Source organism: Vitis vinifera, chromosome 6, assembly GCF_030704535.1.
Source record: "Vitis vinifera cultivar Pinot Noir 40024 chromosome 6, ASM3070453v1".
Taxonomy (NCBI): domain Eukaryota; kingdom Viridiplantae; phylum Streptophyta; class Magnoliopsida; order Vitales; family Vitaceae; genus Vitis; species Vitis vinifera.
The window spans coordinates 8,301,720-8,327,157 of NC_081810.1; the positions used below are offsets into that span (position 1 = coordinate 8,301,720).

Below are 25,438 nucleotides of genomic sequence, written 5' to 3' on the forward strand. Positions count from 1 at the left end.
CAAATAAGAATAATAATAGATATAGATAGGCACTGTTAGGTGGTGGGTGGGTCGGTGGCCATAACTAAATGCGCCGTGTCCTTCACGTAACTGTCTCACTCAGACCATTAAAATAAGACTCCTCATTTTACCAAAACGCCCATCCGAAAGTTATAAGCATAATATAAACCAAGGGCATTAGAGGAATTGGAAGTGTGACAAGAGAACCCACCCCGTGGGTTTCTCGCTTTATTCCTATCGATAACGCGTTGACCTTTGACTGGCGTGCTACCAGGCGATACCCCCGCTCCAAATCTTTGACCGGTTCAAAGCTGAATTATAAATCAAAAAAAATATTATATAAATTTTTTTTGTTCCCTTTTATGACATTTTTATCTGCCGGAAAAATTAACTACAAGATGAATTGGAGCTGTGTGACAAATTCAAAAAATAAATTTAGTGCCAAATTTTGAATATACATAACCACATACCTGTAGAAATATACATCAAAAAAACAAACAAAATGGGGGATAATTAAATGAAATAAAGCTTCCTTATTGATTTTGTTCTTTTTTTTCCTTCTTCTGATCTTCAAACCTTGCCTGAAGCTGGGCAGAGCTTCAACAGAGCAGAGACTCGAATAACATGTCGTCTCTGGGCTCTTCTTTGGTTCTGGAGAACACATTGTCCTGGTGCTGTGGCTGGTTCATGTAAGTGGCCATGGAGTTGCCGAAGCTGGAGAATCCGAAGCCATCAGGGCTCTGCAGCATCTCTAGCGTGAAGGGTGCTGCTTGGGCTTCTGATGTGGGGTGCCTGACATGGCGAAGAGGGTTGGTGGTTGAGTTGTTGGGGAGATGGGTCATGATTGAAGGCCTGATTGCCATTGGCATATTGTTGTTGGTGGTGGCGGCGGCGGTGGTGTCGGGCAATGGCAATGGCCTGTTGACGGAGTGGCTGCCGCTGCCTCGCGCTGCCGGCACATCATGGTTGTGCTTCCCCTCGTAGGTTGTTATCACTGCCCTGAGGTCGTGGGAGGCTCTCTCGACATGCTTTCTCACGGGACATCCTGGGTTCGTGCACTTATAGTAGCTCCTACAAGAAACCATGATAACAAAGACTCAGTGCCCAGCTCAATCTCACTCAGTTTACCTTCTCACCATTGCATACATTCATGGAGAAATGGGTTAAGCTTTTCCTATCAGACAAACCTCTAGGCCATAATGTATCTAAAAGGCAGACATAATGTGCAAAATCCACTTTACAAAAATGTTTATATAAACTAAGGGGTCTTCAGTTAGTAGAAGACATTGAATGATGGGAACAACCTTTTTGAGACTTCGGAGCACAAAATTAACTGAAAGCATAATAAATACCTAAAAAAGGGTGGAAAAGTAAAAGCAAAGCAAGATTCTACCTGGGATTTGGATTTCCCTTGACAACTTTCTGTCCATATTTCCTCCATCTATAGCCATCGTCGAGGATATCGATGTCACTGGTTGTTTGAACAACAACTCTAGGTTCTCTGACTGTTCTACTCCCAGGGGCTGATATACCTTCATTTTCACTCTCCTTTTTCCTGGAAAAGAAGATTAGAAAGAAGAATCAGATCAAATTCAAATAGAAAAGCCCCCATGTAATTATTGTGTAAAATCTGTAGTATGGGATTTACCATCTTTTGGCCTCAGGTTCATCTTCATCGAAGTCATCTCCTCCTGATTTACTCTTCTGAGAGCTCTGCTCAAAGTCATCATCCCCCATGGAGATTGATGAATTCTCTGGTGTTGCAACGGAATCCATTTGTCCAGTGCCATGCGCCACAAATGGCTGATCAGGAACTTCATTGTTGGGAGGATTGGAAGCTTGAATTGTTTGAGAAGATGATAATGATGATCTCCTGGTAGACTGAGGCTTGGGATGGTTATGAGTACCTTTGTAGACAATCTCAGTGACCTGGCCTTCCAAGGATCTTTCCACTTTCTTCTTAGTTGGGCAATTGGGGTATGTGCACTTGTAATAGCTTCTCGGGTTTTCGCTTCCTTTCACTTGTTTCTGCCCATATTTCCTCCAATTGTACCCGTCCTCTGATCTTCTCTGCTCTCTAATTGACTGAGATGATGCGTGGTAACTGCCATAATCCGATTGGAATCCATTGTTGCCGTTTCCGTTGCTCTGAGTGTTAGTTTGGATCGTGGCAATCTCAGGGGAGAAGCTCTGGTAGGAACCAAATTCAGATTTCACCGTAGTTTTTTCTGATGAAAAACTATCTTGCTTGGTTGGTTCTTGAAAACTCCAAGCTGGTTGCTGTCCTCTCAAGGCTTGTTCCTAAGAATTTTAAACAATTCAAAGATTATTAAAGAGAACCCAGATCAGAGAAAGCTAAGGAAGATCGAAATCCAGAACATACAGTAGTAATCGTGGTGGTTGAAGGCTGAAACATGCTTGCTGAAGTCGTGGAAGGCCTTGCCTGGGGTTGGAACGAAAAATCTAGGTAGTTTTTATCTTCCCTTTTGACATCCTGCTGGTTGCTGTTCGAATTACTCCTCCAATTGAAGCCCTGAGATGGAAAAGTTCCTGTTGTCGGAGAAGGCAGAATCTGCATACAAACACAAATACCCATAAATTAAATTCCACAAGAAACCCCCAGACATGGACCAAACCAACACCCGATAAGCTAAAATCCTTCGAAGAGATTCAAAAAGATGGAACAACCTCGGGTCTATGTCCTAATTCCCCGTTTGGTTGCCAAGAAAATGATTGAACTAAGCTCAACAGAGTCAAGCTCTCTGTTCCCACCACAAAAACATGAAAACAAAGGAAGAAGAAATACACATACGTTAGAAGTGGAGAGAAGCACAGGCGAGTCGAGAAGTTCAGCTGGGCTCAACCCTGCAGGAATAGAAAAGTAAGAAGAAGGAGAGATCGGAGGCGGGGAGATGGGCAGCGAAGGCGGAGGAATTGACTTGAACTTCGGCACTCCGGACCCCGTCCTCTCTGCAATTCGATCCGAAAGCCCCCTCCCCACGGCACCCTTGTCACCAGTGGTGGTGGTGACGGGATCCTCGTCGGCGGACGTGAGGAGGTCGGAGTAGGAAGTGGACATGAAAGAGGAGAAAGAGAAAAGGGGATGCGAGTTTGCAGAGGTCTCTAAGCTCCCAGAGGAAGAACCCATGTGAAAGGGAGAAGCTATTGTGGTGGAGGAGAGGTGTAAATACAAATGTAAGAGACCAAGGCCCAGAAGAAGAAGAAGATGGTGATGGTGATGATGATGTCAAAGTTTTCACGTATTGGACAAGCCTTTCTCGTCTTGGGTGTATCTTCTGGGAAGGTGATGAGGACTGTGACCGTGGAGAAAAAATGGAAAATACATATGCCTTTTGGTCAAACCTCGTGGGTTTGACTGGCTGGCTCCCTAGAGAGGCGGCTGCTGAGACTCAGATTTCTCACCCTTCTCTTTCCATTGGCTGAGTTTCTCTGCAGTTGGATGCATGCGGACAATTGCGATTTGTGTGCTGTCGTGCCACGTGGTTTCTTTTCTCCAAAAAGTATTTAAATAATCTTCGGTGTTAATATCATAATGTGGCTTGTTCGGATTCGGATCGACTCCTGGGAAAGGGGTAGTGGACCATGTTTTTATGTGACTTCAGACGTAGTGGAATCTGACGGTGGAGATTGGGAGTCCATGACTGGTAATACGGGGGTATTCATTTGACTTCAGAGGTAGTGGAATCAGACGGTGGAGATTGGGAGTCCACGGCTGGTAATATGGGGGTATCCACTGGGGAGCTGGTTTCGGGAAGGTTCATACAGTGGTAATGAATCGCATGGATAAGAGACGATGCCCCCTTGAACACGTAATGACTAATGGGCTGGTACGGTAGATCTTCTAGATTTCTTGACATGAAATTACTCATTTATCCTTTCAAAATATCCTAAAGCTTTGCCGCGTTAGATCTAGATGCCCCTGAAAAAAATGACTTGGCAGTTCACACTAATGGCATCTCTCCACTCGAGTTTGGGTTCAAAGTGGCCTTAAAATATACTTTTTGACCCGCTTTTAAACAAATTTTCAAAATGACCCCTTTTTGTCCCTCTTAAAATGTTTAGTGCATATTTCATATTTGAAATTATTAAATTAATGCATCCAAATTATGATTTTTTATTTTTTGAAAGAAAGACTAATTTAAGTTATAATTTTACAAAATGTTTATAACCCACAAGTACTAATTCTCTCACTTACTTCATTGCTTACTAAAAGTATGAAAAAAATAAATTTAAAATTTCTTCATTTATATAAAAAATAAATTTAAAATCTCTGTTGAATTTATTATCTTCACCTCCTGTTTTACTTTTTTTCTTCATTCTGCTTTTTTTACTCTTACCTTTCCTTTCAATAAAAGCAATTTTTTTTAGGGTTATGTTTGGTTCCTGAAAAGTATCAAGTAAATAAAAAAATGATAACAAAAATAATTTTCTTATATTTGATTGTATTATAAAAATTTTCAAAGAAAATTAAATTTAATTAAAATTAATTAGAAACTTATGTATTTTTAAATTATTTAATCTTTATATTGATAAATTAAAATAAATAAAATAAGTTTAAAATATCAAATAAAAATAATTTATCGATTTTAATTTTAATTTTTAATTTTTTTTCTTATTTTCTTTCTCTCACATTTTTCTTATTTCATGAACGAAACATAGCCTTAACAACCTCAAAATTAAGGAAAAATTAGAAGTGATCCACTAATACTTGAATGAGAAAGGAAACCCAATTGACTGGCCCCGCTAGAGCAAGAGGCCAAGAGGCCAAGATCCAAATTGCAGAATTTTTTGACTAAAAGGGGGAAGAGTGGAGTGAAGTCCAAGTCAAAATTTTTGAATGGACTCCAACGAGGTTAATGATGAGACCTGATGGAAAAATTTGACTATGAATTAATATTTTAAATTTAAATTCCTCACGAGTCGTGCCCTTTTATGTATGCCTTCGGTTTTAATTTAAGGAAAAGTTTAGGGTGTTTTCTATGAAAATTTTTAATTTCAATAATTAAAAGTGTATACGATAAAATTTAGACATATATATAAAAGAATAAGAGTAGATAGAGACAAAATAAAAATAAAGCAATGGACTGAATTTGATACAATATACCTAAATTTACATGTGACATAGTTGATTCATCGCACTTTTTGATGATATAGTGGAACCTGATTTCAATTCCTCAATGAGGTACTCATTGAATGTGGTTGATTCCCATGCAATGTCAACAGCCCAATTTTATTTTTATTTTTTCCCACTATATTGGTTTTCTAGAAAATATATGTTTAATTTTTCATAAAAAGATATATTTAAAAAATTAGATATAATTAAAATTTTAAATTATTTAATCCTTTCTTCACCCTTTGCATTTTCCCTTGAAATTTTCAAGAACCATTAAACAATAGGGTTAATGCCCATGATTTTTATTTCCAAAAGTAAAAGGGACATATGTATAAAATGTATTGTCATTACCATTGGGAACTTTTTTTTTTTTTTTTTTTATAATTGTGCACCTCGACTAATCCCTTAGGTTTTTTTATAATGGCGCACCTCCCACAGGGCTTTGAAGTTAACGATAGGATAAACCTCGAGTGATCTTGAGGGGACCCATAGGGCTCTAAAGTTAACGACCGGATAAACCTCGGGTGGCCCTAAGGGGACTCAAACTGATGATCATTGGGAAACAAACCCAAGACGGGACCAACCATTTATGTTTTGTTTTTTGGTTCACTCTTTTATGATCTAGTTTAAGAGGTCAGAGGTGGGGGGCTGCAACTGAAGCTTAAAACCAAACAAGGATGTCCCTATCATGCTTGTAGTAGAAACAGAGGCAAACCTGATTCAGTCTCCATTAGTTAGAATTCCCATCTAAACTGAAACTCTTGGCCAACTTTTTGGCCAAACCGGTCTTGTCTGCAGCATCACAGGGGTACAGTATCTGGGCATGGGACCATAAGCACTCCGTTAGCCGGTAAAAGGCCAAGATTTAAGTGGTGTTTGTTTTTTTGACTTTTTGCTAAAAACCATTTAATTTTAGAATTTAGGTTGTTTGTTTTTTTACTTTTTCATGACTTATTATAAACTTTTTACTAAATAGAAAAAGTCAAAATACGTGACTTTTTCTAAATAAAAAAAATAATATAATGGTTTTTTTTACTTTTTAATACTTAATAAAAATAAAATACTACAAAAACAAACAACCTAATATTTAATACTATTAAGTATTAAAATTCTATTTAGAATTAAGTAAAAAAACAAACACCACCTTAGTATATAAGGTGAAGAAGTACAGGCCATCTAACCTCTGTTTCCTGAGATGGGGGGCTTTAGGAACTGTAATTGCCCATCATCCTAGATGCAGCTTCCATTCCATGGGGTCTGTTTCCACCTGTCAACCAAGACAGACAACTTGAGAACCATCATTCATCATTTTTGACAGCAGTTTTTCCAAGTGTGAGTACAAATTTTAGGACAATCAAAGAGTTTGCTGGATCATTTTGAGTATTTTTTTTTTTTTTGAGATCTGATTCCTTACGTAAACCTCTAGAATTCCCTATCCATTTGTCAACCTGCTGACATTTGACAGACCTACCAATAGTGAAGTTGCTCAAATCAACATTTGTTTCTTGTTTAATTTCTTTTTCTTTTTTTCACCGACAGGATACGCAAGACAGGTAGTTTGTGGGGTATCGATCAATAAATATAGGTAGGCAAGGCACAGGCATATTAGATTGTCATTTCGTAATGATCAAATTCATCAAAAGGTATACAAGTGTGTCCTGTCCACCAGAGAGGGTAACAGGCAACTGGGTGTCTTTTGCTTGCCAAAGAGAAACGAAAATTTGAAATCTTACATCCACCAGCACAATGAATTCAAGGAAATAGACGGAGAATAAGTTAAATCTAAATTCAACTTTTCGGACTTCTTTCATGGTGCTTATTAATGAGATCAAAGTTGACTAGAAAATTGGGCACAGATACTTAAAACTACAATGAAATGAGAAAAATTGAAGTACCTGTGTGGTGGCTTTGTCCCTCCATTGAAACACACAACCGCGGGATTGCATGTGATCAAGAAGGGAATGGGGGAGCAGTCGCTTAAAAAATCTGTGAAGCTTCACTTTCATTAGTCCTTTGCATGCCAACAGAGCAGCTGCGAGGCCATTTGAAGTCAATCCTGTCAAGTGCAGGATAGTTATGTTCTGTAGGGAGCTAATGCTGGCCAGTGCCAGGAGCCCCACATCTGTCACAGAACAATATGAGAAGTTGATCTGCACGAAATAAATGAACAATTGTCATTAGTTGAGTGTGTCATCCTTAAGTACTCCAACTAACCAGATGTGGGAAAACTAGAGTTACCTGCTTGAGATTTTGAGAAAATTGAGCAAGTGGAACCATTCCAACATCATTAATATGATGACATTTTTTTATGTCAAGCATCATAAGCTGCCTACATCCCAGAGCAATGGCTGATAAACCAACTGATGAGACACCAGGGCATCCTCGAATTTCTAGTGCTTTCAACCTCAAACATTTTGACAATGATTCTAAGGATGCATCTGTAACTTTATCACAATAAGCTGTGTTTATCATCTCCAGATCAGGACAACCATGAGCAATTGCTTCAATGCCCACATCGGTTATACAAATGCACCTGAATAAGATAAAAACAGTTCAATTACCATCCAACAGAAACCTTAGCCCTTTTAAAAGGAACCTCATCAAACATTATGCTGAAAACAAGTTCAGAAATGACTGACTTCAACAGACATACTGCTGACCTAAAGATACCTGTCCTTATGTTAGCAATTCTAGCAAAGAAGGAAAATCCCTACTTCTACATTGGGAATTCCTACCTATCTTAATTGTGTGTACAAAAACTATTACCAGAACTTGCACTAAATATCAAAATGATAAGGGACATACAACCAGTACATCTCTGTAAGGTTCAAAACTTCAAATCTCGTCATGCTAAATAGCATATACCAGCAGCGTTGACAAAAAATTGAAGTAAACAATAGAAACTCAGAAGCTTAAGAGTAAAATTTGACTTCACAAAATAGGTTTTTCAATTCAAATCTTGTTTCCTTTTGTCCATCTCTTTCACACACAAACATGTGTGGAGCATGTCCTTGCAGCAGTCAGTTCTAAATGAGCTAGAAAAAGGTGTTGAAAATTCACAAACCTGTACAAATCAATCTCGGTAAGCTTTGGACAACCAGTTCCAACATGGGCGATTCCATCATCAGTTATTTTTAGGCAAATCCCTAGTTTTAAACTAGAAAGTTTGGAACACCTTGCAATGGACTTCAAACCTGCATAAATGATGTAAAATAAATCATCTAAAATAACTGTGAGTTTTACACATGGCAGGTAAGATGCAATGTGAAATATACCCTCATCGTCAATTTCATTATCTGTGACATCCAGTTCCTCCAAGAATTGACAACACTGTCCAATCAACACAAAAGCTTCACTCTGAACCAGGCTACATGACTCCATCCTAAGGGAAGTGAGGCAGGTGCAAGAATTTGTTATGCTGTTTATAGAGACTTGAGTTATCTTGCGACAGCATGTGATGTCCAGCTTCCTCAATTCTTGGTGTCCCTGTACAATCAAGGAGAGACCCTCATCTGTCACTCCTGAGCACTTACTTAGGCTCAGCTCCTTGAGAGATGCACACCAATTTCCAATGGCCTTCATCCCAGAACATGTAACAATGCAACCATCTAATCTAATAGATTGCAGGTTCGAAAAATACTGCAAACATTTTGCTAGATCAAGTGTGACCTGAACCACCATTATAGATAAAAGCAATGAGCCACTTGGAAATATTCCAAATTACAAAAACAAAAAGAAGAAAAAAAAATCAGCACTACAAGTTTCAGACTCACAGGAGGACCATATGATATGTTAAACTGCCTTAGGCATTCAGCACCATTAGTTATAAAGGACAGTCCATAATGACTGATACAAGGACAATTTGACATATTAAGCACCTGCAGAAAAACCAAAGTGAAAAATTTTCAGTTCAAAATGTGTGTATTGAAAATCCCATGTCGGAAAGGTGATACGCCAGTAACGCACTACAACACAACACTTTTAAGTTTGGTAATGAAAGACAGATACCTCAAGTGACTTGCAACCTTGTTTTAGGTTTGTGAGGCCATCAAGATCGATATGAAAGCATCCTACAAGAACCAAATCTTCAAGATGTTGAAGTTGCAGGACAGATGGAAGACATTTCTTTGTGATCTGCAATTTGAAGATCAGTTTGATACAATTTCCATATAGTAGCTGAACCTCACACATAAACACATCGAGATTGAAGAATGTGCATTTGATCCAAGCACGCTTGCAACATATTGAACTAAAAATAAATTAACTTGCAGTTTTATCACCACCCTATTATTCAGTTCTGACCAGCTATGCTACATTGGTACCAGGACCGCCCTTCATACGCATCGTTGAGAACCAAATTTTTGGTTTTTCATACTTCTAATGAAAAATTAAGAAATAGTTTGCAAAAAAATCTTCCACTTTTTTCCAGATGGTTTTCTTAAAAGCTACAGGCAATAAGTTCATGAACAAGGAAAAACAGTAGAAATAGACAGATCATCAACAGCACTAAATATCAAAAAGCACACAACAACAACATTAAAAACGTGTACCATAAGGTAAATCTACACTAGTGATTGCATCAAACGCTGCTAAAAGTTTCAGCAAAGAAATTTCCTGACTGGTTGCTGGGAAAATGTAGGAAACTGGAAGGAAAATGCAATAATTTGGAAACCCCAAAATTTTCTTACATGGGACCCAGGGAACAAAATCCTCCGCTAATCGTGCTTAACTTTTTGGCTTCGTTAATACAAGATTTCCACTTTCTTTTCTACAAGCCAAAAACCTCTTTAAACGAACATATAATATGGATTCAAAATTTTAGTGTCTTCCCTTTTCCTACATTTTCTCAGCAACCAAAAGGAGAGTCAAAGAGAGAAAAGGAAGAAAATCAGAATTACCGGTAAGTAAGAGAGATCCAAACAACGGATCTCCTTGCACTTCATAGCGATCAAACCAACGCCCAAATCACCAACACGTAAACACCACTTCAAGTTAATCAATCTCAGCTTCCTACACCCAACTGCTATACATCCAATCCCAATATCCGAAACCAGCTTACACCTCACTAACCACAACCTCTCCAAATTCTTCGCCTTGGCGATCGCTGCAGCCCCGGAGTCCGTAAATTCAGTTGCATTAGACAAATCAATCTCAACCAGATCCGAGCAGTTCATCACCAACTTTGAGAACCCCACATTCGCGAAAAACATCGATGGAGAAAGCTTAATAGACCGCAGAGTTGACTTACACAGCGACAATATCACATCCCACGAATCGCCCTCATTGAGAGGACAGAGAGAGAGGTCGAGATGATCGATAACGGGGTAACGGAGGAGAATCCGACGGAGTAAATCGGAGCGGAGAGGCTTGAGGGTTTTGCGGTGGCGAGATTCGACGGAGTAGAAGGACTTGCAGACCAGCGAGAAGGATTTCCTGGAAAATGGGTCGTGGCCGAGAAAATCGAGGATTGCAAAGATGATTTCATCGGTGACAAGGGTGAAGGGGTTGGTGAAGCGTTGTTGTTTCTGCTGCCGCTGCATTCCTTTATATGTCTTCATGAATCTGAAGTGGATTCAGTGTTCATGAATACGAGGAAAAAATAAAAAATGATGGGAGCTGTTGAGAAGAAACAGGGGGATTTGGATTTGGAATAGAATTTGGATTTAGATTTTTGTGAAGAATGCGTGAAGACGGTTGTGTGACAACCGTTAACAGAAAATGGTGGCTCAACTGGTGGAAGCTGAATCTAGCTCTCAGTTCAGTTAGGAAGGATGGTATGAGGAGGACCATGTAAATGTAGAATTACGGTGTTGCCCTTGGTTCCGGCTTCAGTGTCAGTCTGGCTTCTTTTCTAAATGACAATATCACCCTCTTGTGGTGCAACAGCTCATTTGAATTCAACATTTAAAGGTAAACAAGAATAATATTACATGCGATTTAAGAAAACAATTTAATGTTACTAATTTTTTCACTTTTAAAAATAAAAAATAATAGTATCTTCTACATAAAATTTAATTGTCAACTATATATAGATTTATTTTTATATTTTTTAAATTTAAGATATATTAATTTTACACAAGAATATTATCAGCAATGCTCTCAAATCTATTCTCATCCATGCATGACCATTGCATCAAATCATACCTAAATTTTCTTCCGTTATTGAATTATTCGATATTGTTTTTAGGAATAGTTCAGTTGTGGAGGGTATTAGGGTGTAATTAGGAGTGATGAGTAAGGGGGGTTTGGTCTCTCCAATAATAATAAAAAGGCATAGGCTGGGAGTAGTTTGGGGAATAGAGGAAGATTTGGCAGCATCACCAACACAACTTGGCCATAATGGTAATTAATAATAATAATAATAATAATAGGTAGAAGAGGCCAAGAGGGGAGCCAAGTAGTGGAGGCGATCTCATTTGGGGCAGAAACATATGAGGGAGGACAGACTAAGTGCGCCCTGGTACCACGGCATCCTCACGTTACGATACCTGGCACAAAATCCATATTTTATAATATATATTTTTTAATCCAGCTTCCTTTTCAATGGCCGGAGTGTAAGGTATCTTCCTCCCTAGGAGTGGGGTCATTTTCTACTCCACTTAGCTGCGTCTCTTTCAGAAAATGGAGGGCCGGTTTCACGGATAAAACTATGGGAGAATTGTTTGGTGGGCCAGCCAAAATTGACATTTGTTGTATATAATTTTCATAATTTCATATAAGTTTTTTTTTTTTTTATTACACCACTATTCATGCAACCATAATAATTCTATTTTAATAATTTAGATTTTTCATTATTTTTAAAAAAAATTATAAATAATTGAAAATCAGCATTATTTTCTATTTTAAATTATAAATAAAAAAATTATGTTCAAAAACTATTTTTAAAAATACTTTCTAAAAAAATGGTAATATGATTTATATTTTTCTATATTTTCTTTTTGAAAAAACGTTTAATTAAAAAATGAAAACTATTTTTAAAAATAAAAATTGAAAACCTTGTTTAGTACTATTTTTTAGATGAAAATAATAAAAAGAATTAAATTTCATTTATTGATTATCTATTTTTATTTTTTTTCATTAGTTATTTTAATAATAAAATAAAAAATATATAGTATGTTTACAATTAAACAAAGAAATTGATCAATTATGTGTTTTTTATGGGACTATCTTTTACATGAAAAATAATTAAATAACTAAATTATATATATTTATTACTCTTTTTAACTTTTTTTTATTTTTTTATTTTTTGTCTAATAGAAAATTTTAATATATCCATAATTAACAAAGTAATAAATCAATTGTGCACATTTTAATCTATTAAAATAAATTACTTTCTAATTTAAATAAATAAAATGAAATAAGTAAATAAATTTGGGGTTATTTCTATTTTTTAACATATCTTATATCAATATTTTTTATGGTTAAATAAATTTTTTATTTTTTTTCTTTAATTTCAAAAATAAAATGAAATAAATAAATAAATTTGGTATTTTCTAACTGATCTTATATTCATATTTCTTATGGTTAAATAAAAATTTTATTCTTTTTTCTTTATTTCCAAAAATAAAAGGAAATAAATAAATAAACTTGACTTAAATAATAGTTTTTAAGTAATTTCTTTGTCTTATTTTTAATTACATTTTGCATTGAAAATAAAATAAAATAATGTTTTATTTGTTTTAATTATTTTAAATGTCAAACTATTGGGAACATAGTTTACACACTTGTGTGGATATAATTTATACATATATATGAAATTTATACCATTATACAAGGTTATTACATTAATTGTACAAATGATGTACAAAATTGTACATTTTGAACGACTTTTTTTTTTCTTGTCATTTAAAGATTATACGTTCTCCTATCACAAATTCTTTTATTTTATGTACTTTATTTAACTCGCATATAACAATTCAAATACTTACCTTAATAATGATGTTTAGAAAAAAAATTATTTTTTTGTTTTATATTATTTTTTAAATCAAACAATTGAAAACATGGTTCACACATCATATGTGGCACATAATGTATACATATAGATGAAATTTGCACCATTGTACAAGGGTGTTATATTAACTATACAAGATAAATGTTCAATTGGACAAGGCAAATGTTCTAACTGTACAAGATAAATGTTCTAACTATACAAGGGGTATACAAGGCTATCATTTGTAAAAGATTTTAATCAATTTTAGACAACTTTTTTTTTGTCTTGTCATCTAAGGATTGCACACTCTTAAGGCACACATTCCTCTATTACACACTCATGTTATGCACTTTATTTAACTCGCACATGATAATTCGAATACTTATCCCACTAATGATGTTTGAGATAAAATTTTGTTTTTCCATCTTCCACTATTTTTTGAAACAAACAAATGAAAACATGGTTAACCTACCTATGGTTACACATTGAGTAGGGGGTATATAGAATTTGAGTCACTGTACAAGGTATTTACACTAAGTGTACATGACAAATATACTAACCGTACAAGGGTGTACAAGACTATTATTTGTGAAAGATTTTAAGTAATTCTGGAAAACTTGTTTGTTTATTTCCCCTAATCGATGATAAATAACATTCCTTACACACATTGGTCAACATACATTTATCTCATGCACTTTATCTAACTTGTATATGGTCATTTGAATAGGTACCTCACTTATGATGATTGTAAAACAAAATTATACAACAATTTTTCTTCTTTTTAAAACCAAACCAATGCAAACATAGTTAACCGACCTATTGTCAGATATTCATGAGATGATGTATGAAATTTGAGTTATTGTACAAGGGTATTACATTAACTGTATAAAACAAATTTACCAATTGTACAGGGGTGTACAAGACCACTTTTTGTTAAGGATTTCAAGTGATTTTGAAAGACTTTCCAATTTTTTTCTACTCAAAGATTTTTTTCCCCACTCAAATTCTCTCACTCAAGAATTGTTTGGAATTTTATTTTTAAATTTCATTATCAAAATTTTGTAATTGCATATTTTGTTTTTGTAGTTTTACAATGTTCTTTCTTTCCACTATTTTTCTTTTGTGTGAAATTTTATCCAAATGAATCTATATTTAAAATTATAATCATATTTATCAATTTATTTTACTAAGATTATCTTTAATTCTTTTAATATATTTATACTCATTTATTTAAAAAATGAAAAACCATTTTTTTTTGTAAACATATTCTATGACCTTTCAAGTCAAAAATTAGATAAGTTTGAAAGTCAATAAAAAAATTAAATTAAATACCACTTTCAATAATTTTTAGATAAAATTTTATATAATATATTTTATTTGAAATATAATTTTTAAAGTTTAACTAAAAATTGTATTGACAATTTTCTTGTTGTGAGTCAAAATACTTTGCATTAGTCTATCTAGATAAGAAAAATTATTAATATAATATTAGAACTTCATATCTTAGTTATTTTTTTCAATAAATTTATCTTTTTAAAAATTTTAAAATAAAAATATTAATAATAAAGTGGTATTTTTAAATTAAAGTGAAGTGAAGTGATAGTCAATTTTTAAAATTTTTAAAATATGGTTAATGTAGAAAATATAAAAAATAATTAAAAATAAGAAAAAAATATAAGTGAAAGGGTAATTTAATTTAAAATAAAAAATGAAAATTAAACTAAAAGGTAAATACAAAAAGATAAAAAATATTTGGATGAAAAATCCCAAAATTTTTATCATTGCTTATAATAAGAGCAAAAAGATTCAATATCTTTAAAAATGAAAAACAAAAAAAAAATCATTGCTTTTTATTTGACATAAAATAGAAATATAGATCGGAAGAAAAAGAAAAAAAAAGTTAGAAATGAGTAATACTTAATAGGAAATAGAAAAGGAAAAAAAAAGCACAAAAAAATTAAAATTCACACTCACTTGTGCCTATGTAAAGGTTAAGAGTATTTTAGGAATTAATGAAAGACAATATCCTTCATCTTAATTTCCATACTTTGTTTGGATCTTGGGCTTAAATGTGAATGACATATAGACCAAATGTTAATTTTTGGGCTTAGCTGGACCCAAAACACAATTCTCCTAAAAACACTATTTATTTAAAAAAAAATTGAAAATTTAGATATGAGAAATAATTTTGTAATCATATTATATAGTACAAAAATTTATAAAATAATTTTCATCTTTTTAATTATTGTTTAAAACAACTTACAAAAAAAAAAAAAAATCTCAAAATTATTCTAAAAAACAACTCAGTTTTAGAATAAGTTTCAAAAAAATCTGTTTTTACAACAGTTTTCAAACAAATTGCATTAACATTCTAACTGATCAAACCAAGAACATTACCCCTGCCATTGCACAGATACTCCACATATTTAGGACAAGTAGTGTCCATTTTCAAAACATCAAGGCTTTCATTTACAAAACATCGCGGCTATTGGGAAATGTTTTAAAAAACAACTCTTGATGGCATTTTTTCAAAATCATTTTTAAAAATCATCTTATAATATTTTGTGGAACAAAAATTTATTTAAAAACTTCTACTTTTTCTATATATTATCTAAAAATACTTTATTTTCCATTTTTAATAATAAAAAATCACTTTCCATTTTTCTGATTGTCAATTCTTTTTTTTGTTTTTTTGTTTTTAAAAATAAAAACTTGTTTTCAAAAAGAGTTAGCCAAGAGACTGCCCAAACCTCAGAATCTCCACCTTCCATGGCAACTCATCGGGTTGCTGAGAAGATTTGGAGGTGGCTTCACCTCATTTGAGAGAGTGCCCAGTCCAAGTCAGGCAAAAAGGTACAATTGGTGAAAGTTTCAATAATGAAACGTACGTTTCTTTCTCATTGCATTTCCTGTTCTGTTACTTCAATGTGAAAATCAAACAAATGGATACAGCTTCTACAACTAGTTTTCCCAAACATCTACATGATTATAACATGCATCAAAATCTCTGAAACTATTACATTTCCTCTGCAAGCAAAGGCCACTTCTTGCCACCAAGGAAAACGCTAGTTACTTCTTGGCATAAGCTATGGCCATGGGGTTCTGAGGAGTGATTTTGAAGCCCTGAAGTGCCTCCATGGCCATACTGGACTGCACATCATCCTCAAATTCTACAAAGGCAATGCCTGGCTTTGCTTCAATCATTCGGACTTCCCTGAAACCCGGGTATTGTTGGAAGAGCACTTGCAGCATCATACTTGTTGTCTGGTGGGGCAAATTCTGAATAAAAAGTATGTTGTTTGGGGCTGCCTCAGGTTCTCGTGCGCCCTGGTTTCCTTGTCGGAAGGGGGGCTGCAGACATAATAGAAGGATGCAGTTTAACATAATTCACATTGTTCATGAGCAAAAGAGTCCATCACTCAGGGAAAAAAAATTCATCACCCCCAAAAAGAGAGAACATAAAAAATAATGCGGCAAAAACTTACAGTTGGGCCACCATTAGTTTCAGCATTTCTACCATTAGCATTACCAGATTGCTGTGCTTCTTCAGCACGTCGTTTCTTTTCAGCTGGCGCATAATAAAAGATCAGTCAAACTCATCCAAAGGAGACAACCGTTTTTTATTTCATTTTTGAAAGTTCAATGCCTAACTTTCTGATGTAAGGCAAACCAGAATATCAAAATTTGAACTTTAGGTTCACCATGTTTACTAGTTTTGATGTTTTAGCCCACATTTGGCTATGAAACTAGCAATAATTCAGGAAACTAAAGGAAACATAAGTAATTTCAAATGAGGCATTAGGATAATATATATTGTATTTAATATACATTGATGAAGAATGATATAGGAAAGTGCAGAATAACTTTGGGTCACCTTTTTCTTCTTGCTTCTTTTTCTTTTCTCTCGGAACAAAGGTTCCATCAGCTTTAGCAACACAATCTGACTTTGTTTTGGCATATTGTACCCGCTGCACCCAATTAATCATGAATAAAAGCATATTATACAAAATTTCTTAGTGTCGGTACTTGTAAATTTAAGTGTGTGGCATATGGCATTTTCAAAGCAATACTGAGTGCATGCAATGAGAAATAACAAGTATCACTTGCGAGCACAATAACTGTTTTCAAGAAGGTATGCCATCGAGAAGAGTCATTTCCATGATTATACTTGATGACTGAATTCTTAGTAATAAAAATTAACATTCCACATAGCCTTTAGAGTTGGCAAAGATTGAGAAAATAATAAAGAACCCATACCCCAACAAAAGGTAACAAAAATAATAGAGATCTCATCACCATCTGATCAAGTTAAAATGCTCCACACTTGTATGATTCAAGCCAGATGTATGTAACTTAAATTCATATGCCTCTAATAGTCCACTCCTATAATCTTTATAATCAAATATTTCCATAGATGATTTTAAAATGATTGGCTTCAAATTAAATTTTGGATAATCATAATATCAAAGTCAATATAAAACCCCAGTGAATTGAGAGAACAGGGAAAAGCACAAAATTTTCTGCCAAAGATAAACAATCATATCTATAGTGAGGAGACTTAGTAAGGGACATAACAAACAGTTCTCTGAAGTGACAAGGGATTCACAAAGGATAATTTTGCACAGGATATTTTTCAAATGAATAAGACCTAGACTTTACTAATTAGGGAGTTTATTTGGAAATTAACCAAATGAATTTCCAGGACCCCCTACATGAACAATATCCTTAATTAGGTTCTCAGTATCTCTCAATTAAGTGACAAATTGCAAACATATTTTTTTTAATTCTTTATTTCCATACTGCATATTGCTTGACAGTAATACTAGTTTTATCACAACTCCCAACTTCCTGTCCCAACCACATTATAAAAAGAATGCCCACAGAATTTATAATCTAAACAAAATAGAAAATAAGGCAGGCTGCATGTTGGACTTGACCGGAAAACAACAAACATGAATGCACAAGAAACAAGTGCTCAAATAGCATAGAAGATGATCTGGAAATTCAAGTTTTTAACACCCACCATAGGCTTATCATAAAAAGGAAAGTTTTGCATTTGTCGAACTGCATTACTGGCAGCTGTAACTTCACTAAACACAACCCATGCTTGTCCTCGAAGCTTAGGCGTCTTCAAGGCAACAACATCCAAAATCCTTCCATATTGAGAAAATAAGCAATAGAGAGATCTTTTCAATTCTGCCAAAGGAAAACAGAAAAAGGTAAATGTTCCCTGAATTCATGATAGGTCGAACAGAGAATGAAGTTAAAAAACTCACTCAGATAATGGCATACAGTTACAATATGAAAATCCAAACTCAAAAGCAAAAAAATGACAATTATATTTTATTTCACTCTCTCGATCTGATAGTTGCACAAAAGGTAGCCCACATAATCAAGTTTAAAAACAGAAACACAAATAACATTACAAATACAATCAATATAATGGTAGGGATTTCCTTTGTCCCCGTAAAAGCTGAGAGGAAATGCATCACTCCGATAGTGAAGCACAGATATACTTATGAGTGCTTCCATATCTGGTTGTGGTGATCATCTGCCATTAACAAAATGAAACAGAAACAGCAGTTCTAGACAAACAAGAATGTTTTCCTACAATAAAGTTCTATACCAAATGCCTACAAGACAAGCTTTTTATCCTTTTGCCCCGTCCTATATATGCCAGAAAGTATAAACCAAAATCAATTTGCACATATATCTGCTTAATGATTCAGTTCTTAAATATTGCCATCTCAGATAAATCATGCCCATGAAGAACACCAAAAACAGTATCGTGTATCCCGAAATGCAAACGGACCAAATTGCACCAACCAATTATGCTAATGATATGGACTCAACCACACTGACTGAAACTTTTCCCTAAAATTGCAACTTGAAATACATACATACCATTGATACCAATAGGACCTCGAAATTTGGATCCCGTGTTTTATGTGTTCGGGTTTCTCCAACAATGAAAATCACACCTCAACGCCTAATCCAAATAGTTCTATAACATCTCATGTTTTCTCGAACTTTAGAGAATTTCCTCCTCACCCTTTTCTCAGCAACCAAACAGAAGACTTAAGAAAATAGAAAATCATGCCTCTCTCATGCATTTCCTAGAATTCTTAAGACGCTGACGTAAGATATCTAATGCCCCATCCGGTAGCGAGAAGATGTAGGGAAAAAAATCGCACAATCAAAGTAATAAACAATAATAGAGTTTGCACAACTCGTAACCCTAAAAAACAAAATTCTAGGCTCAACTGTACCTAACACAAGATTTTTGAGCTTATTTCATCAAATTTCTCAGCTCTTTTTAGAACCAAAAGTATGAGATTCAAATTTTCTTTGCATTTCTTTTCTTTCATCAGTTTACTCAGCAACCAAACGGAGACCAGAAGGAAAATGATAGAGCGACCAGAGAAAAAACACAGGAATTACCTTCTTTCTTAACCTTTTCGTTGAGATTCTTGATGTAAATGGATTGATTTGGAGGAATGTCCCCTGAAAGCATTGTGGCTGAGCGAGCGAGCGAGCGAGCGAGAGAGAGAGAGAGAGGGGGGAAGTGACTCAGTTCTGAAGCAGACTGAGCCCTAGTACCAAGCCTAGCTATTATTATGGGCTTTTATCATTCAATAGCGGGCCCTTGGGCCTCATGGGCTGTAATAAAATTTACACCCACCTCAAACTACTCAAGCCCTTCTCGGAGCCCACCATGACATGTGGCCCTAAAAAAAATTATAGTGACGTTATATATACATGGTAGAGAGAAATATCTTCCTCCACAGTTGTGGTCCACACCACTATTTTCTTTCTTTTTCATTTTTCAATAAAGTGAAGTGAAAAGGCAATTTTGCCGTCTCTTCTTCTTTAGCTTTATTTTTTAATTTATTTAAAACGACAAGAGAAAATAGAAGGAGGAAGTGGTTCCTCAAGACCATGGCCACTATCTTTATAGACATATTTTTACTTTTTTTTTTATAATATTTATAGAGATATTTTTATTTTTTATTTTTATTTTATAAAAAATTTAAAATATTTTTTAATGATTTTAGGAAGTATTTCTAATATTTTTAATATTTAAAAATCTTATCTTTGAAGGATAAAAATGCTAAAAAACACTTTTTAAAATTACATTCAATTATAATTATATGTTAAATTACTAAATATTTTATATAATATTTTTAAATATATATATATAGGAATTTAAGATGATTTTTTAACAAAAATGTAGAGACGTGCTTGTTTTTTACTTAATTCTAAATAAAACTTTAATGTTGAATATTAGATTATTTGTTTTTATAATATTTTATTTCTATTAAGTAATAAAAAAATCAACATATTACTTTTTTTATTCAACAAAAAGTTTATAATAAATCATGAAAAAAATAGAAAAACAAACGACTTAAAGTTTAAAAGTAAATTACTTTAAACAAAATGTTAAAAAAACAAACACCCTCTTAGACTTAGACTTTCAAAATGGGAGATTCTAAAGATGTATAATAAGAAAGAAGAGAAGAAGAAAGAGAAGATGGGTAATGTGAAAGGGAAGGTGATCAAGGTTGGAGCCTTTTTTTTTTCTTTTCCTTTTTTAATTTATTTTTTATTATAGTTGAAAAAAAAATAGCAATAGAAGGTAAAGAAGAAAAGGAAAAGAAGGAAAGCTAATTTAGAGATTGGGTAGGTGTGTGAGAAGAGAAAGAAGAAAAAATTATTTTTAATTTATTTGAAAAATGAATTAGGGTAAAAGAGATTAAATATGACATTTAACATTTCTTTACACTTATATTTTTTGTGCTTTTTTTTCTTTTCTTTTTTTTTTGTTTTTATTTTTGTCATTATGTTTTTAGGCTTTGAATTTTTGAAAAAAAAAAAAAAAGAGAGAAGAATAGGAAATAGCAAAAATTAAAAGAAGAAATAGAATGATTTTTAAGAAATTCATCTCTTTATTCATTCATATCATACTAAACAATTTAGAAAATTCTAAATTTACAAATATTTTACACAATTTCAAATTTTATTTTATTTTTTGCACTTTCCATGATAAAATCATATAAGACAATTTAAGATGTTTTTTTTTCTACTTCTTGATTACTTTTTCTAGTGCTTTTAGTGAAGTAAATTAATCTTAATTTATCTTTTTAAATAACAAATATTTTACATGTACACAGTGAGGTTGAAGCCATATATCATGTTTTGAATGCAAAATAAAAGCAAAAGGTGCCCAAAGGCCCTGAGTTTTAGCCGCCACCGTCCACATTCAAAGTATGGAACTTCATTTTTTTTTTTCCTTTTATGTCTAATCACTCACATGAAATTAACAATGTCAACATGTTCCATTAGGAACTCAAATTCAACATAATGTTAATTTGAATTTATTATTTTTAAATTATTTTTGAAAATACAAAATAATAAATATTTAAACAATTTGTTTATGTGACTAAAAAATATTTTTAAAATACCATAAATAGTGTGTTATTAAATAAATTTTGAAAATAATATGTTTGAAAATAAATTATCTTCTTTTATTATATGATATTTGTGTATAATTATATAAACTTTATTTTGTGATATTGAAATTAATATTGATTTTTTTATTATATGATATAAATATATCGTATTTATATTAATTTCTTGATTACACAATATCATGTTAAATTTTGATGAAAATTTGTCACAACATTTCTTTCTTTCCTGCAAGTCTTTTTTTCCAAATTTTTCCAAGATGGCGTGCTAGTCTTAAATGCTCGGTATTTTGAATTTTCCTTTTTCTCTTGGTTTTCTTCACGTGAAAGATTATTATTTTTAAAGCAAACAAAGATGAACATCTTTTTTAAATCATAAAGCCTTTATGGATGTCTGTAAAATAATGGAGCCCTTCCCCCCTTCCATGAACATCTTTTTTGACTAAATTCCCAAGTCCCAACCATATGCAAGCTCAAGTCATGACAGAGAAAACCCTTCAAGGAGAAAACATCTCTTCCTCACCTAAAAGGTAATAAGTTTTTCTTCACTATTTTATTTCCATTATTTATACATGCTTTTATTCTTTTATTTATTAATCCTATTATTTATACCTTCATTTAACAATCTAAATTTTATTATACATTTTAAGCAAATCGAATTATATGTTCAATATTATGTATTAATTCGATACCTTTGAATTTTCCATATCTAATACTTATTTTCACCACTCAAAATTCTTCAAATGGCATATCTAATATGGCATTATGACTTACAAAAATTGTTATAAAATAAATAGAAAATTAGTCAATGTCTGGCCTTAGCCATCAATTTTTTCATCTCCACTAGCTATCTTGTTGGAAGATGGATGAGGGTTAAGTTAATCATCTAACAAAATTAAGTTTAAGTGTTTAGGTTGGAAGGAAAAGTTGCCCTTGTGACCGGCGGTGCTAGAGGAATTGGTGAGGCAATAGTGAGACTCTTCGTTCGACATGGAGCCAAGGTCATTATCGCCGACATTGATGATGCTACTGGCCTTCCTCTAGCTAACCTGTTACACCCCTCCACAGTGTACGCGCACTGTGACGTGACCGTAGAAGGGGACATCGAAAATTCAATCAATCTAGCAGTTTCCCAGTACGGAAAACTCGACATTCTCTTCAATAATGCTGGGGTCCTCGGAAATCAATCCAAGAACAAGATCTGCATAGCCAATTTCGATGCCGATGAGTTTGATCATATCATGCGCGTCAACGTGAGAGGAGTTGCCTTAGGAATGAAGCATGCAGCGAGAGTAATGGTGCCTAAGAGAAGTGGCTGCATCATATCCACCGCCAGTGTAGCTGGCCTCATGGGAGGCCTTGGCCCGCATGCATACACAGCTTCAAAGCACGCCATTGTAGGGCTTACAAAAAACACAGCTTGTGAGCTGGGCAGGTATGGGATTAGGGTTAACTGCATCTCCCCATTCGGAGTGGCCACTTCCATGCTTGTAAACGCATGGAGGAAGTCTGAGGAAGAAGATGATGGTGAAGAATGCTTACATTTTCAAGCACCTTGTGAGAAAGAAGTAGAGGAAATGGAAGAGTTTGTAGGTGGGATAGCCAATTTGAAGGGTGTTAAGCTCAGGGCTGAATGTATAGCTGAGGCTGCAGTCTATCTTGCTAGTGATGAATCAGAGTATGTAAGTGGCCATAACCTTGTTGTGGATGGTGGAGTTACCACCTCAAAAAACTTTGTGGGCTTGTAGTTTCGATTTATTAATTAATGGTTTAGTGGATGTGACACTAGAGGCATATATTTTGATACATTTAATCTAAAATTTTATAAATTGCTAATTGATCTCATTATTAAAGTGGAGTTGCAATTAGTATTTTCTAACCATCTAGGATTCAAATCTATACATTTACTCACAAAATGTTTTACTATATCAAGATAAATCCAATTAGTATCGGGATCGTTGGACTTAACTTACATTGCTTAAGCAAGGAAACCTTATAATTTTGTCTCATCCATAAATGTACACATAATCAGCAGGACCACCTTAAAACCTTATAATATAATTTGCTCTAACTTTAGGTTATTACACCAGCAAAGGAGATTAACAAATTAATTACATTGAACCTTCCACCAGCACAACAGAAACATTAACTAATTTATTTATAATATATATACAATGTGATATATTTGAGAAGGGTGGCAGCTCCAATATGGTTGTGCTGGCATGGGACCGCACTGCATTGCCTTTTGGGCTTTGTCATGTTTCACACATTCTGCAGGTGGCCTTGGACATTTGATGATCTTAAGATTAAGATTGGCTTCCATTTCTTTATTACAAAAGCTTCCATTTTTATGCTTTGTTTGGTTGGTCCATTATTATTCTCCTCTACTCTTTCCTCAACATGTTTTATTAATTCCAATTCACTGTAGAGCCAAAAGCAGTCCTGGAACTGACTTCCCCATGCTCTCACACACCTTGCTCTGCCAAACACACGTACAAGGAACTGACCGAGCCGCCGTCGTAGAAGTCGACGGCCCCTCCGCCGCCTTGTCTGTGTTGCTCAGTCGCGTGACTGTAACCGAAGTATTGAAGTACTCCCTCACTTGGGTAATTATCCCATCAGTCACCACCCACGCGTGCACCCACGCCACCGACCGCCGCTCCTCGTAGCCCTCGACGAGGACAGTTGATCCGAACGCCACTATGGAGACGGGGTCAAAGTGGAAGGGATCGTCGGAGGATGATGAGCCGGTGAGTAGTTGCATCAAATGCTGGTGGTTGGGCGGACCATGGAACCACCATTCGAGGTCCGGTGCCAGGAGTTGGTGCACCGTTTCAACGTCTCTAGTGCTCAAGGCTTCATACAGGGCTCCCACCACCCTTTTGCTCGACTCCTCCAGCGCTGCTTCTGTGTGAGCCAGTTCCGATACACCTGCCGGAGTGGGTTTGTGGCAATGGAGAATTGCAGATGAAAATTGAGGCTGCGTTTCGTCCTCTCTATATATATACTGAGAATGAGAGAGATGTGGGTAATGAGTCAGGACCCAAAAAAAGAATAAAGGAAGTGAAGACAAGGGCAGCTTCGTCTGCATCTGACCCCATCGTGTGACAAAAGTTAGGCTTCTTGATCACGGACTATTCCTAATTATTCCTAATTACTGCACTTAAGAGAATGACTGGCCACTGTGATCCGTTTCCCTTTTGAATATTTTCTTTTCTTTTTATGGTTATTCAATCATCTTTAATTTAAGATATCAATGGTTCACATTCAAACTTGGATATAATATTGAATCAACATTTTATAATTTTTTATACGATGGTATTAATTCGAATATTAAACTTCATTTTTTTAGCCTCTTTTGGATGAATTTTTTACTTTTAGGTATTATCGGTTATGATCTTAAGAAAATCTCATTACATGATAATTAACTATTTTCAATAACACAAAGATGAAAAGAAAAAACTCATCATATCCAGTAAAAAACTATTATTTGATTTGATTTGATTTTCTTAAAAAAAAATGTTTTTAGACATTCATATGCTAAGGTTTCTTTTATTTATTTAAAACAATTATATCTTACAGAACAATTATAACCTCAATTTTAAATCTTAAAACTTTCTCATTTTCATAAATAAAATAAATAATAATCAAGAAAACATACCTTGATCCATGAGATTCATCTTACCTTAATCCATGAGATTGATCTTGAAGAGAATTTCTTATCAAGAAAAATAAATTAGAAAAGACTGAATTCCTCTCTCGTGATCCTTTAGTTTGATGTAGAGAGAAAACTAGCTATATATAAAGAGTAGAGAGAAGACCAAATCCAAATAGTGTAGAGAGAAGACTAAGTCCAAATAGTCTCCTATCACATCGGTGAACGGTTATTTTAAAAATACATTTTAAATT

General features: G+C 34.1%; 4 protein-coding genes and 1 long non-coding RNA gene across 6 annotated transcripts; 1 reads left to right on the top strand and 4 right to left on the bottom strand.

The window, feature by feature from the left end:
* Positions 1–410: 410 nt before the first annotated feature.
* LOC100243352 (WRKY transcription factor WRKY24) lies at positions 411–3,511 on the bottom strand. Its single transcript, XM_002272004.5, has 5 exons — positions 2,813–3,511; positions 2,384–2,572; positions 1,649–2,301; positions 1,394–1,555; positions 411–1,071 (listed from the first exon to the last, which is right to left on the bottom strand). The coding sequence occupies exons 1-5, from the start codon at positions 3,146–3,148 to the stop codon at positions 600–602; spliced, it is 1,812 nt and encodes a 603-aa protein (XP_002272040.1). The 5' UTR covers positions 3,149–3,511; the 3' UTR covers positions 411–599.
* Positions 3,512–5,032: 1,521 nt separating this feature from the next.
* On the bottom strand, positions 5,033–10,939 carry LOC100246775 (F-box/LRR-repeat protein 3). Of its 2 annotated transcripts, XM_002277470.4 has the most exons (9): positions 10,033–10,938; positions 9,143–9,268; positions 8,908–9,012; positions 8,410–8,803; positions 8,199–8,328; positions 7,373–7,667; positions 7,030–7,284; positions 6,316–6,401; positions 5,033–5,951 (listed from the first exon to the last, which is right to left on the bottom strand). In XM_002277470.4, the coding sequence occupies exons 1-8, from the start codon at positions 10,690–10,692 to the stop codon at positions 6,360–6,362; spliced, it is 2,007 nt and encodes a 668-aa protein (XP_002277506.1). In that variant the 5' UTR covers positions 10,693–10,938; the 3' UTR covers positions 5,033–5,951; positions 6,316–6,359. The 2 variants fall into 2 exon arrangements, with proteins under 2 accessions (XP_002277506.1, XP_059593509.1); XM_059737526.1 differs by lacking the exons at positions 5,033–5,951; positions 6,316–6,401 and having other exon boundaries at positions 6,719–7,284; positions 10,033–10,939.
* Positions 10,940–15,923: 4,984 nt separating this feature from the next.
* On the bottom strand, positions 15,924–19,795 carry LOC100248478 (U2 small nuclear ribonucleoprotein B'' 2). Its single transcript, XM_002271828.4, has 5 exons — positions 19,506–19,795; positions 18,088–18,260; positions 16,939–17,032; positions 16,550–16,632; positions 15,924–16,415 (listed from the first exon to the last, which is right to left on the bottom strand). The coding sequence occupies exons 1-5, from the start codon at positions 19,576–19,578 to the stop codon at positions 16,134–16,136; spliced, it is 705 nt and encodes a 234-aa protein (XP_002271864.1). The 5' UTR covers positions 19,579–19,795; the 3' UTR covers positions 15,924–16,133.
* Positions 19,796–22,009: 2,214 nt separating this feature from the next.
* On the top strand, positions 22,010–23,277 carry LOC100251905 (short-chain dehydrogenase reductase 2a). The gene is made up of 2 exons (XM_002277451.2): positions 22,010–22,059; positions 22,443–23,277. The coding sequence occupies exons 1-2, from the start codon at positions 22,010–22,012 to the stop codon at positions 23,275–23,277; spliced, it is 885 nt and encodes a 294-aa protein (XP_002277487.2).
* A 286-nt stretch (positions 23,278–23,563) lies between these two features.
* Positions 23,564–25,357, bottom strand: LOC100257036 (uncharacterized). Its single transcript, XR_002030226.2, has 2 exons — positions 25,215–25,357; positions 23,564–24,536 (listed from the first exon to the last, which is right to left on the bottom strand). It is a non-coding gene; the product is annotated as an uncharacterized LOC100257036 (long non-coding RNA).
* Between the last annotated feature and the right edge of the window lie 81 nt (positions 25,358–25,438).

Bases quoted from the DNA above. Each gene is read 5' to 3' on its own strand.
- LOC100243352 (XM_002272004.5), bottom strand. From the start codon at position 3,148: ATGGGTTCTTCCTCTGGGAGCTTAGAGACCTCTGCAAACTCGCATCCC. The intron at 2,573-2,812 runs GTATGTGTATTT...GTTTGTATGCAG, and splicing joins TGCTTCTCTCCACTTCTAAC to ATTCTGCCTTCTCCGACAAC. The intron at 2,302-2,383 runs GTATGTTCTGGA...TAAAATTCTTAG, and splicing joins CAACCACCACGATTACTACT to GAACAAGCCTTGAGAGGACA.
- LOC100246775 (XM_059737526.1), bottom strand. From the start codon at position 10,692: ATGAAGACATATAAAGGAATGCAGCGGCAGCAGAAACAACAACGCTTC. The intron at 8,329-8,409 runs GTATATTTCACA...TCATTTATGCAG, and splicing joins TAATGAAATTGACGATGAGG to GTTTGAAGTCCATTGCAAGG. The intron at 7,285-7,372 runs GTAACTCTAGTT...TATTTCGTGCAG, and splicing joins TTTCTCAAAATCTCAAGCAG to ATCAACTTCTCATATTGTTC.
- LOC100248478 (XM_002271828.4), bottom strand. From the start codon at position 19,578: ATGCTTTCAGGGGACATTCCTCCAAATCAATCCATTTACATCAAGAAT. The intron at 17,033-18,087 runs GTGGGTGTTAAA...AATTGGGTGCAG, and splicing joins CTTTTTATGATAAGCCTATG to CGGGTACAATATGCCAAAAC. The intron at 16,416-16,549 runs GTAAGTTTTTGC...TTATGTCTGCAG, and splicing joins AAACTAATGGTGGCCCAACT to CCCCCCTTCCGACAAGGAAA.
- LOC100251905 (XM_002277451.2), top strand. From the start codon at position 22,010: ATGACAGAGAAAACCCTTCAAGGAGAAAACATCTCTTCCTCACCTAAA. The intron at 22,060-22,442 runs GTAATAAGTTTT...TTAAGTGTTTAG, and splicing joins ATCTCTTCCTCACCTAAAAG to GTTGGAAGGAAAAGTTGCCC.